Raw genomic sequence first — 13,391 nt, 5'->3', positions numbered from 1 at the left:
GTAATACGTTATAAGGAAAAGATGATGGGTCATACGCATAATCCGATACGTATATGTATAGCGCGCGGCGCTGGTATAGGACCGTGTTATTGATAAAAGCAAAATAAAATAGCGTTGGCGTACACACACACGCACACACGAGCAGCGGTTCGCGCGCACAGCTGTATCGATTTTCATAGTGCGCGCACTGCGCGTTCAAAAGATTTTTTGCACCGTGTAATTCTGGCTTATACCCAGCTCGATCTTATATTTTATTTCTCCTCGTATTTTTTTTTCTTTTTTTTTTTTTTTGTATAATCTTTCGTGCGCACATACCTCGGTGCCAATATCAATTTTTTTTCTCCACATCTCTCTTCTCTTTTTTCGTTTCTTCTTCTTCCCGCGCTTATATACATTAGCATGTAAGCTCGAAAAAAATATTCTTTATCGGAGAGAAAATTTGCGTGCTGCCGATTCTGCGCGCTGCGGCGCTGTAGTACGTGTATATAGCTCGATATCAAAGTCTTTTGAGAATGCATTATAGCCGTGGTTTTACATTTTTTTTCCTCGAGCCCCGCCAGTGGTCCCCCCCACGAGGATTGGGTCGGAAAAAAGCTTTTGAGCGGCACACCACCATCTCCGCGCGCTAGTAAAAGCGATCCGCGCTGGCTTCGCCCTCGAGAGATTTACTAGCTCTTTCCCTATACGAGAGAGATAGACGCACGTGTGATAATCTTTCGGTCGATTCTCATCTCTTTCTCTCGGTTCGCCAGAGAACCAAACGTGCCGTTTTCCAAAATGGGTTTATTATCTCTGGTGCTCTCAACATCGGCGTATATAAAAAAAATCCTCGTAATTCGAGGCTAAATTCATAATCGTTCATCGGATATTTTTTAGGCTTCGAAACGTCGAACATCAATAACTAAAGAAAAACCCATTAGACATCTGATAGTGTCATTTCTTCACTGATACAATTACGATGACTTAGTTTTGCTTCGTTTACATTGAATAGCTCTGAAATTTTACGACACGATTTGTAAATACGGAGAATCTGTCGAAGAGCATAGAGCTGGGCTCGTTCTATTGTTTACGTCGTGCGTGGCACACATGACCTCTTCGTGTGTTGCCATGCATTCCATTGGACTATGTACGCTACACGGAGGACTGTGCGTAGCTGATCGAGCATAAACTCAGTTTTGCAAAATACAGCGAGCACAGCGCAACGCTCCTCGACGGCCTTTTTTTTGTTTGGTTAGTTTGATACGTGAAATCATCGCAGAAAGATCAATTGTTAACGAAATTCCAAGCGAGTAACATGGAATTCGCATCAAGTGATATACCTAATTGTGCTTGTGTAAGAGACAAAAAAGAACCTAGTGATGCGTCGCTCATTGAAAATGATCGTGAAATATTTGATGAGGCGCCCGATCTTAAAAACGTACAACTCTTACCATTTCTACAAGAAAATTCAGTAAGTTTTGATAATTTATGTAACTTATATTGTAGTTGTTTTTTCGTGAAAATTCGTACATTGCTTCAACTTTTCAGCCAACCAATATCCTTCGAAAATGTGACGAAAATCGTAAAAGTCAACTTGATGATGCAGTAGAAATAATTGCAGAATGCGAAGGCGTCAACAAACCTTACATGGCTTTATCATCAGTTAAGATAATTGACGATTATTCTTCAACTCAGTTTTGTAATGTAAAAGGTAATGATAGTCATCCAACTAATAACGCAATTAAAATAGAACCAGCGGGTGAAGTCAAACAAGAATGTGACGATGCAGGAAAATGGAATTCGAACTTGGATCGTGAACTTAATGACGATATGGAAATAGTCGTTGAATGTGAAGACGTGAAGCCTAGCATTAATTTATTGACAGTTAAAAGAATTGACGATTGTTATCCAAATCAGTTGCAGAATGTAAAAGATAGCGTTGGTCGTGAAACTCAAAAAATGATTAAACTAGAAACCGTGAGTGAAGTGAAAAAAGAAATAATTGGTGACATCGCAGAAAAATTAAATTTTAATTTAAACTCTGCACTTGTCGAACAGAATAAAAAAAGAAAAATAACGAAAAAAGTCAACAACGAACATAACCTTAAAAAACACATCGGTACAGTGGATAGTCATACAATCCAGGCATATGATACAAGCGGAAAAAATTTCTCAACTAGAAGTAACATGATTAGGCCTGTCAAATCATTACATCATGGTATTGCCCATTCTTGTGATACATGTGGAAAGTCATTCAAAAATAAGACAAGTCTCAAAGTCCACATTAACTCGGTACACAATTGTGTCAGACATAAATGTGATACATGCAAAAAGGAATTTACTACAAGGTGGTATCTCAAAAACCATATCGACGCAGTGCATAATGGTACCCAAAATATATGCGATTTATGCGGCAAATCATTTCAACTGAAATATAATCTCAGCATCCACATCAATGCGGTGCATAATAAAATCACACACACATGTGATACATGCGGTAAGTCGTTTTCAAAGAAGGCTTATCTAAACACCCACATCGATGCGGTACATAGTAAAATCACTCTTACGTGTAATAAATGCGGAAAGTTATTTTCACACAAATATCTCAAAATCCACATGGATACGATGCATAATAAAATCACTTATTCGTGCGATATATGCGGAAAGACGTTAACACGAAAACAATATCTTAAAAACCACATTCGCACAGTGCACAATGGTGTCAGATATGCATGTAATATGTGCGGTAAGTTGTTTTCACATAAGCCTTATATAAAAACCCACATCTGCGAGGTGCATAATGGTATCACATATGCATGCGATTTATGTGGAAAAAAATTCACAAAAAAAAGTAGTCATAAAGTACACATCGATTCAGTGCATAATGGTATCAAACAAACATGTGGTATATGTGGAAAGGCATATTCTGCAAAAAGATATCTCAAAGGTCATATCGATTCAGTGCATAATGGTATCAAACAAACTTGTGGTATATGTGGAAAGACATATTCTTTAAAAGAAAATCTCAAAGTTCATATCGAATCCCAGCATCAATAAACTATTAAAACTCGATGAACATTTAAAATACAATGTACGCCTAACAATTTATAAATTTTGATTTTTTATCATATCATAAGTTCCTGCAATATTGTCTCATTGCGTAAAAAAATGATTAATTTTGAAAAAATCAATAAATTTTTAGTTATTAAGCTGAAGTTTTATTTCACGACTTACATACGTCCATCAGAACTTTGAAACTTTTTACGCTATTTAGGACATTAATCTTTTCAAGAGATTTTTTGAGTATATCCCATGATTACTTGGGTTATGAAATTTTTTCTAAGGTATTTTTCTCGGTGTGGTTTAAAATAAATGATTTCAGCATTTTCAAAAACAGAATAAGTAGTCATATTTTTACATAAAAACGTAAAATAGAACGACAAAATACTCGTCGAAATTTCGTTTGTTCCTGCGTTTCCCCGTGCTTCTAAAACCTCAATGAACGACCATTGACATGCATCAAGTGAAAAATATTTTACAACAATTCTTGACCAGGAATTACAGGACTCCGCGTTGCCATCCATGCACTTACGTGACATTACTATTTTTCCGAGTGCTCTCTACAGCGAATCCAAAAGAAAATTCCAAAATTAATCATTCCACTTATGAACCACACAATGGGTTAGCGCACACTGCCGAGCGGAGTGAGAGAGAGAGAGAGAGAGAACAATCGCGCGCGAGCATATCTATACGTGCAGCTAGTTCTAGAGCTCCAGAGCTAGGAGAGGGCGAATTATTTTGAATTCCAGCACGTACCAACTCGGTGTAATATCATTGCGGCCGCGACATATATAATTCGATTCGCATACATCTCGAGAGCAGCTATGTAGTAGCAGTAGTAGTAGTAGCAGCAGTACTGCGCTGGGCGCGAGCGCGCCGCAAACGCGTATAATATCGCACACGACTCTCCAGGGTGCCTTTTGGAATTCTTCACTGTAAATTTTCGAGAAAGAGAAACGCCGCCGCCGCTTCTCGTGCTGCTGCCAATGAGATTACAAATTTTACAAAGCCGCAGATTTTTCATGCCAAGAGGTGTGCACGGTGCGCTGGAATTTTTATTTCAAATTATTTACTGAAAAATGTTTTTCTATAAAAAATTGATGGTTTCAGAAAAGAAATCCGTTCGCTACATGTATAATATATGCACGACACGATTACTGATTATAATTTTATGTGAGTTTAAAAAAAAGGGAAATTGATTCTGAAATTTTTTCTATAACTCATAAGTAGTACTTATAAATATAATTGATTTTTGTTCTGTTCAATAACTCGATAATTTAGTTCCGATGTAAACAAAATTTCAACAACAACATCTCACAGTTCAAAGTATACATGAGATTTCAAATGAGAACAGTAGGGAAATAGTCGTAATATCAGATAGATGGTACAATTTTTGACAGTAATAATAAGATATATTTTTACAATGAAAACTACGAAAAAGCACAGATTTGGCAGTCAATATGACAAAATACGCCACAAATGCGACAAGTACGGTAAGATCTTTCCTTTTAAATGTAATTTGAACAATCACGTAAATTTAGTTCATTTGAAAATTAAAAGTCACGTGTGTGAGACGTATGGAAAGTGTTTTGGATACAAAAGAGTCTTGGAAGAACACATTGCCGCAGTTCATGAAAAAATCAAAGATCACAAATGCAAAGAGTGTGGGCCACTTTTCGGCCACGGAAGTAGTCTTATGAGACACATAGATACAGTTCATTTGAAACTCAAAGAACACATGTGCAAAAAATGTGACAGATCCTTTGGACAAATAAGTAATCTGACGCAGCACATAGATCAAGTTCATTTTGGAATCAGAGAATACCTGTGCGAAGAATGTGGAAAAGCTTTTGCATAAAAAAATAACCTGATAAAGCACATAGATACAGTTCATTTGAAACTCAAAGAGTACATGTGCCAAAAATGTGGGAAAGCTTTTGGTCATAAACGAGTCTTAAATAGACACGTTGCCACAATTCATGATAAAATTCAAGATCACACAAATGCAAAGAACGTGGTAAATCTTGTGCACTAAATAGTAATCTGATGAAACCTTTAGATGCAGTTCATTTAAAATTTAAATAACACTTGTGTGGATTATGTGGAAGAGCTTTCAGTTTTAAAAGTTTCTTGAATAAACATATTGCCGTATTCCATAAGAAAATCAAAGATCACAACTGTGAAGAATGCTATGGTAGTCAAAAGAATGATTTGAAAAAACACATAAAATTGATACATCGAGTATCCGAATTTACGCGTGAAAACTAGTGTAAAATGTACTTCGACTTGAGCGCAGTCTGGTAACGGATAATGCACGATCGACAACGAGTTATTTTTTCTAATGCCAATGTTTCATTTCATGACTCATATTTTTTAATCAAAATATGCAAAACTAATAACTTTTCTGAAGGATCATATCAATATTTTTATTTTTCTAAAAATAATGATAAATAATAATTCTACTTTATAAATAAATTATTTCTTATTTACTCCTCCAAATATGAAAAGTAGAACGCATTATTTTCTACCCTCATAAATTTCCGAGATCACCTCGTCGCGATCCTTACACATTATACACGCGCGCGCTCGTGTATACACCATCTCTATACGACACTGCCCCGCGAGAATCGCCAATTAAAAACAAAAATAAAAAAAAGCTCGCGCGCAAGAGCAATTGATTCGATGCATTGAAAAATGCGCGCACTAATGTATATAAGTGTACCGCGATATATATATACGCGCATGAGAAGATAAATGAAACAATCAATGAGGCGGGCGCTGCACGATCGGCCGCGTTCGTATATATATTTATACGCACACGTATTTAGTTGCTTGATTAACGCTGCGGCCGTGCCTCGCAGGCACTCCGCTCCACTCCACTCGCTCGCGCGCGCCTCAACGCTAATCATGAACGAAAAGGCCAATCGTTATTTCTCGCACGTGCCACGTACAAATAATAACAGCTATACGCTCGCGTATACACCACAGCCAAGAGAGAGAACTTCACAGTCACGTCCCTTTTTGCCCGCTTCGAAAAATATCCCATCGATCATCGAGTTTTCGTGGGTACGCGCCGTGTAACGAGCTTGCTCTCGTTTTGTTTTTGTTTTTTGTTTTTGTTTTTTGGTATTTTGGAGATTTTCGGGAACGATGAACCGTCAACCGCCCAAGTATTTCGCTGCGCGAAAAATCCTTTTACCGCGCACTTTGAGCTCTTGACACTTGGATAACCACTGCAGAGCGCGCGACAGCTCGAGTTTTAAGACAGCACAAGTCTCGCTCGTGTCAGGACAATGGGAGCGTTTCGCATAAAATGGGCAATTTACGTTTAGGCTCTTTTGCCGGATAAGCCACGGAATAAAATATCTCGCTCTCGAGACGCGTTGACGCAGAGTAGAGAGAGAGAGAGAATATACCTACGCTATGTAGCATTTATTTAAACGTGTTGCGCGCCTCGAAAAATACCAGCGGCGATCTTTTACACGTGCGCGTATCTAATATGGAGCGCGAGCGCGGAACGAAGCGAATATCTGAAATTATTTACCTTCGCCTTTTGCACACGTGCAGTGCAGTGCAGTCGTAGCAGCAGTAGTAGTAGTAGTAGTACGTGTATTCCTGCGGCTTTAACAAGCACTTTTTTGTCAACCAACGGACGAACAAGAAGAACAAGAAGAAGGAGAAGCGAATAAAGGAAGAAAAAGAAGGAGTCGCGTCGCGCGGAGAGAGAAATACTCGCATACACAGCGACGATATCGCCCGGGTGCTCGAGATTCCACTGCAGCGCGCGACGCCGCTGCTCCTCATTACGACATGCAAATAACGCCCGGATATAGATTCTGTCAACCGGTCGAACTCTCGAGCTTACGCGCGTTATTTTTCTTTTTTTTTTCTTCTTCCTCTTTTTTTTCTCTTTATCTTCGTTTATATTGATACGGTATTTATCTGCATCGACGCTGTGTGCATTATTATATATACACGTTATTATAGTACGTGTATAAACGTACTCGATCGCGCGCTTCGAAAATATACATAGCGCGCAAGCGGCGCTACAGAAAAAAACCTGCCCCTCGCGCGCACTCGTATAAAATGATAAAAAAAAAAAAATACTCTTCTGCTCTCTCGCCAAACGAGAGACATTTTGCGCTTTACTGCTGATTATCGGGGGGCGAACGCAAGCGAGAGAGAGAGGGAGATCTACGTACACTGATTTCTCGGCAATCGCAATCGAGCGCGTTTATATATCTCTCGGCAATTAATTATCTCGTCCATCCGAATCGAAGATACGTTAGCTGCAACTTTTTCTCTCTCTGTTTTTTTATTAATATTTTTTTTGTTTTGTTTAACAAGGATTACCTTTGGAGCGTCGTACGTGTGCGAGGCGCGCATAACGCGCGTACCCCGTGATATGCAAATCGTGCAAATTGTGGACAAGGCTCTCGATAATGCGCTCTGCACGAGCACGGTGCGAAAATTTCAAATAACATCGGATACAACGAGAATCGTATTTATTTTATAATTTTTTTTTTTGTTTCCGTAGTCGTTGAAACGTTAGAAATTGATATAATCTAACGATTTCTGCGCTTGCATGGAAAAAAAGAGGCGAGAGTTGAGATTGCAACATAAAAAAAAAGAAGAAGGTGTCGGATGAAAGCGTTTTTTTTTTACCTTTATTTTGCTCGAACGATTCACGCTTGCAACTCTCTCTCTCTCTCTCTCTCGTATTAAACGAGATAATTTTCTAGATTTTCATTCTACTGGCATGGAAAATTTAATTCGATTCTCTCTCTCTCTTTTTTCCTCTATCGTTTTTTCTTTACGCTCAAAAAAATTCGATCGATTTTCACCTAATCCGCGCGCGCCTGCCTGTGTGCAAATATTCGGCCAACGCACAGTAGAGCTCTCGCTCGCTCGCGAGCCCGGGGATTGTTATTTAGGGTAATGTTATTATTCAAAGTGAATAATTAATTGCATAAAAATTATTCATAATAATATTCGGAGGGAGCGGGAAAATGCATGCGCGCATGTGATGGCTGGCAGCTGCTACTGCACAGTGCATTTCTATAGTATACATTAAATAAATCGCGGTGGCGTACAAAATTTGACGGCGCGCGATTGATTCAATTGAATATTAAGCTCGAATTGTCCTGGAGAAATTATACGAACTTTCGATGCCGGCGCGTAAATTCATGAATTCGATATATATGCACACACGCAAGTGCGCATATCGCGAATTATTTATTCTCAATAATGATTTTACCGACAGCACGTACGCATACCGCGGCACTCGAGCTTTTATAAAATTTATATACATTTGTAACTCGACTCGAAGTTATGCGTCTCATTTCGTGTAAAGCCCGGGCGCGCGCGGTCGAGCTCGTAAATTACGTTACACCCCGATTGGTTGCTACAGCGGCAGCAAGCTGCGCAGCGCAGATTTCCGTCAAAGCCATTTTACGTCAAAGCTCGCAATCGCGCATTCGTATTTGTAGAGATCTCTCGCGATGGCACGCGCGCGCGGTTCGATCCCTATTAAAACGCGGGCGGGCGCATCGAGATTCCACAGGACTGGATGGAAATCAAAATTCAAACGGAAAAATAATGGCTCGATCGAGAGAGCGAGAGCTAGCATTGTGTGCGTTATACGACCACCCCCGCCAGCGGCTGCAATACTTATACAATTGAGCGATATCTAGCCAACCGGATGGGAGCACTGCACACCGTCGTAACTTCGCAGTTCGTGCCGCGGCACACGAGACTATTGTGGGCGCTTCTTCTGCGTATACACGCACGCGAATCTTATCCTTATCAGGCCGATATAATCGATATACAATAATAACGCGTGTGCGGGCGAGTGTACAGCGACGCACATATATACACACGAACGTAAACATTATGTATATAATACAAGCGTATGTACACGTTATTACGAGTCCGCGCGCATAATGTTGCGTACTGGGCGTATACGCATTACACACATACACACACACACAAACGTGTATCCATTGTAGTCCTGTGTGTATATAGACCTATACGCTCGGGCTGACCCTTTACTTCCGATCGACTTGGACTACATATTATACAGGAATATTATACACGCGTATACACATTTTGTATATAAACTCGTTGTAAAATATTCACCCTGTGTAATATACGTCGAGGATATGGAATTAATATAACGTATACGCCGGCCAATCGCGTATTAATAAACACGTATAGAGAGAGATCTATGGTACACGTGTACGTGTGTATTTGACAGCTGGCAAAGGCTTTTGTGAGTGTATTAAACCGAGTGTATTAGATATAGAGAGAGAGAGGGAGGGACTGAGGGACCACCCGCAGTTTCCGCGCAGGTAAAAGCACACACACACACACCTCGATACACGTATAGACTACTATATGTACGTATATTACGGCAGCGTGCTCGGGCGGTATTAGTTTCATCGCAACACAACGTGCGAGTGCACGCGGAGTATTATACGGTGTACGATGTGCCTGCAGGTAGATTTTCTATATAGTGTATACATATTAGTATATAAACATGCACGCGTATTTTTCTTCTTCGCGGAGCACCGCATCACAGACTTCGGTCCGCAGCTAGCTGCGTAATTTTTCCGCGAATGTAAAACGCGGCCTGAAGATTTTTAGCGCGCAGCATCAGAGCTAGCTGCGGGGCGCTCTCCAGTCTCTTATCCGAAAGATGCGAGACGCGATACACGAGATCGGAAAATACACTACGACGCTTTCAGCGATATTATATTCGCTGATTAAATTATGTACGCGCGGAAAAAGGGAGAAGATCGTAGCGGCCGTGAGAGCTCAGGGCTTAACTTGAACCGTACTTGGCATGTTTTCTTCGAGGAGCTTATGGTACTGTAATTAAGCCGCTCCTTTATACAAATATTTTTACTTTCCCACTTGTGGATTTACAGATTCAAGGTGCTCGCCATCTAGCGGTGAAAATTGAAAGTAATGTTCGTAGGTTGAAAACCGGTCTAATTTTTTTTTGTAACAATTGAATCGTCATTGTCGGGTCATTTAAAGTGCGCTTGATATTTTTAACACCATTCTTATATAAAAATTGCCAAAAACAAGCTAATAAATGTTATTTCAAAGTACTCGAAATAGTCATTTTCTAGTCATTGTAGACCATTATTGATGTTGAGTATTTCTACCCAGAAACTCAAAATCTAATTAAAATCATTCTTATCGCGCGCTCCATTTGCATCCAGTACGTATCTTTTCACACACACACTTTCTTTCCATGTCTGTCGCCGCGCCGATAAAACTCCACTTATCTGTTTTTCGTGAATTTTCTCCTTTATTTTTTGTCGTTCGCGCGCAAGTCTTCGCTGCCACTGTATGGTGGGCTGTGTGCCGTCACTGATATTCATTTCCGCAATCGGCCGTGAACGTTATAGGCTCCTCTGAATATCTGCTACGAGAGGCTGCTGCTGCTGCTGCACACAGAAACGAGAGGCAGAGGTATACATGTAGAGCAGCTAGCTCACCTCGGGCTTGCGCGCGCTCCTTTTTCAAAGATGTGCTGCGCGCGGCAAGTGTTCCGTGAACCGTGGCCTCTGTATTATATACACCACGTACAGCGAGTAAAGTTGCCTTTACCCCGAGTGCGGGCGTATCTCTCTTTCTCCGCTATACACACTTTGTACGTGTGTATGTGTGTATAGCATCGAGAAAAGTTGAGAGATGCTTTTTCGAATTTCATAAGCTATCGATAAATCGAGTGTGCGCGAGCGAAGCGTTTGAAGCAGTAACAGCAGTAGCAGCAAAAAAAAACAAGAAGAGATACGCTTCGACGTGCTGCTGCTCCGCAGCGGAAAGAAAACGCTCGGACGCCTTAATGTCGCTTGCACGCTATACGTATCGGAGCTACGTGCGGATGCGAAAGGGAACGTTTCAGGCGCGCGCGCGTCCTTACGGCAATAAGCGTATAATACTCTCTATGCCATATACATACACATTGCAAGTTTAGAGATACGTACATATATAGGTATGAAAGTCTTGAATAATCAACGACTTCGATACTTGGCGTTTTTTAGAGAAATTCGATTACGTATTTTTTTTTATTTATTGTGATATAATATTTCGTTCTCGAGCTTTTTCCGAGAAATCTTCCTTCGTAGCGATGATTATATTAGCGCGAATCGTGCAGCTATGCCGCGAGAGAAAAAACAACGACGACGACCAGCGGGGGACACTAATACAAGAACAGCGAAATAATCGCCTCGCGCGCACGTGTGTACGATATTTCGAATCCAGGCACGAGCTCACTCTTTTCGGGAGTTTTCATGGAAGCGCAACGGCAGCAGCGGCAGCTGGGCTACGCCGACAGACATACGAAAATAGAAAATGAGCAATTTTCTGGTGTACTGTTTATCGTGCGGTAATAACAATATTACATAACATTCGTATAATATATAAACCTATAAATAAGCCTAGAACGATCGTGCATTTAACCTAAATTTTTGCGTTTATATCGGTACAGTATTCTTAGCGAGCTTGATTTCCGATGCGGCGCTGGCGACGGCGATCATCGGGTACAACAATGGCCTGCACCAGCAGCAGCGGTGCGCCTGCCGAGTCCCGAGAATATTCAAGCCAATTTGCGGCAGCGACGGAGTCGTCTACGTGAATCGTTACAAAATGCTCTGTGAAAATAAATGCCGAGGCACTGGTCGGTGTCCGTGTATATATTATACATCGCGCTGCATAATTTATATTATTATTATTATTATTATCGTTTTTCGTATGTATTTTTGGTTTTGCAGATATTCGAGTAACGAATTATGGATACTGCGTCGACCCGAAAGCTCTCCGGGAATCGAAAAGTTAAATCACGCGTGTAACACGGCAGCGGCAGCTGCCGAATTGATATAACGAATAAATAAATTCCTGGACAAAATCCAATCGTTTGATTAATTACAATTTTGTGTATTCCCTCACCCTCTGTAACATTATACAACATATGTGCGCAAAAATGAACTGCTGCATCGGTTTCACGATTTTCATCATTATTTTCCAGTACATCTTCGTGGTGATGGGCGTGCTGATACTCGAGGCGGGAGTCGGCACACTGGCCCGATTGTACGAGGAACAAGTGGGCCCGGAGCTGCGCATGAATCTCAATCGCACCTTCCTCGAGAACTACTCTTTGAGGTCCAGAGAGACAGCGGCCATCGACCAGATGCAGAAAGAGGTAAACACACGCACATGCACACTCATACGCGCGTGATCGTATAATTTTTGCACGAGCTTTCGAGGAGATTTATTCGATATTGCGCGTGGATTTCAGCGAAGTTTAATGCTTGATTTACGTATTTATATTCGATCGTTATATTTCGCGCCGTGACTATGATATTGCGAGCGGGCTATTTAGTCATTATACGAGCGGTGAAAATCTCCAAGCACCCTTTCCATCACATCCATTGTACTCGAATCCTCTTTAAAAGCTTCACCCCGCGCCATAGTTATAAGTCACACATGAATCCGCAATAAATAAAAAGCTCTCGGCTGTTCTTCATCGCTCGCGCATACGTATACGACGTGACTTTATTATCCGTGTATCGTTCGGATAGTTTTATGCGCTTTTTCTTTCGATATACACGCATAGATACATCGTATATAGCGGCGGCGGCGCCTCGAAAGGGTTAACGCGAGGCGCAATATTCCGAGTCGATACACCGAAGCGCGATATATAATGCGAGATGTATACGAGGAAATGGTTATGGACAAACGACCGGTAATACGCATCAGCTGCAGACGTTGCACAGCACGTACAGATATCGTATATATACACATATATACAGGTATTATATAGATCTCGTCGGTGAAAATCGACGTACGTATATATACGAAAGCTCGCCGAGTATACCAAACGAGATATAGAGAGAGAGAGAGAGAGAGAGAGAGAAGAGTGTCATTTATTATAGCCACTCGCGTGATATCGTTTTCAAATATTATTATTATATAACGCGCGCGCGTGTGTGTATCGTATTTTTTCGCGTATCACGTTATAGCGCGAATAAGCAGGAGCTTAAACTATTTTTCGCGCTCGCGTATGTGCGCGCACACATGCGCATTTATATGCCGAAACACGCGTACTCGCATTCTTCGCGCTCGACTCGTCTCTCTCTCACTCCCTCACTCGCGCGTGCGAATGGGTATTTTTTTTATTTTTATTTATCCTCGTGCAATGTGCAATGTGCAATGCGCTGCTGCCACTGCCACTGTAATATAACGCATATATATAATACGACAAACGTGCGTGGGGCATTCTAAAGCATTTCAAGCGTGACTCGCGATCACAATGGGGCCAATGATCGCGCGTATATATA

General features: G+C 40.9%; 2 protein-coding genes across 2 annotated transcripts in view; both read left to right on the top strand.

The window, feature by feature from the left end:
- The window catches only part of LOC106659925 (CD151 antigen-like), a 76,982-nt gene that overhangs the window by 59,565 nt on the left and 4,026 nt on the right, over nt 1–13,391 (top strand). The window contains exon 4 of the mRNA XM_023463037.1: nt 12,080–12,253. Within this exon, the coding sequence (XP_023318805.1) occupies nt 12,080–12,253 (174 nt within the window). The remainder of the gene's footprint in view (nt 1–12,079; nt 12,254–13,391) is intronic.
- LOC106659926 (zinc finger protein 626-like) lies at nt 4,178–5,508 on the top strand. The gene is made up of 2 exons (XM_014382705.1): nt 4,178–4,212; nt 4,321–5,508. Exon 2 carries the CDS (start codon nt 4,421–4,423, stop codon nt 4,895–4,897), a length of 477 nt encoding a protein of 158 aa, XP_014238191.1. The 5' UTR covers nt 4,178–4,212; nt 4,321–4,420; the 3' UTR covers nt 4,898–5,508.

This window comes from Trichogramma pretiosum, unplaced genomic scaffold (assembly GCF_000599845.2).
Source record: "Trichogramma pretiosum strain Unisexual culture from Peru unplaced genomic scaffold, Tpre_2.0 scaffold19, whole genome shotgun sequence".
Classification (NCBI taxonomy): domain Eukaryota; kingdom Metazoa; phylum Arthropoda; class Insecta; order Hymenoptera; family Trichogrammatidae; genus Trichogramma; species Trichogramma pretiosum.
This window is presented reverse-complemented; position numbering and strand designations above follow the sequence as displayed.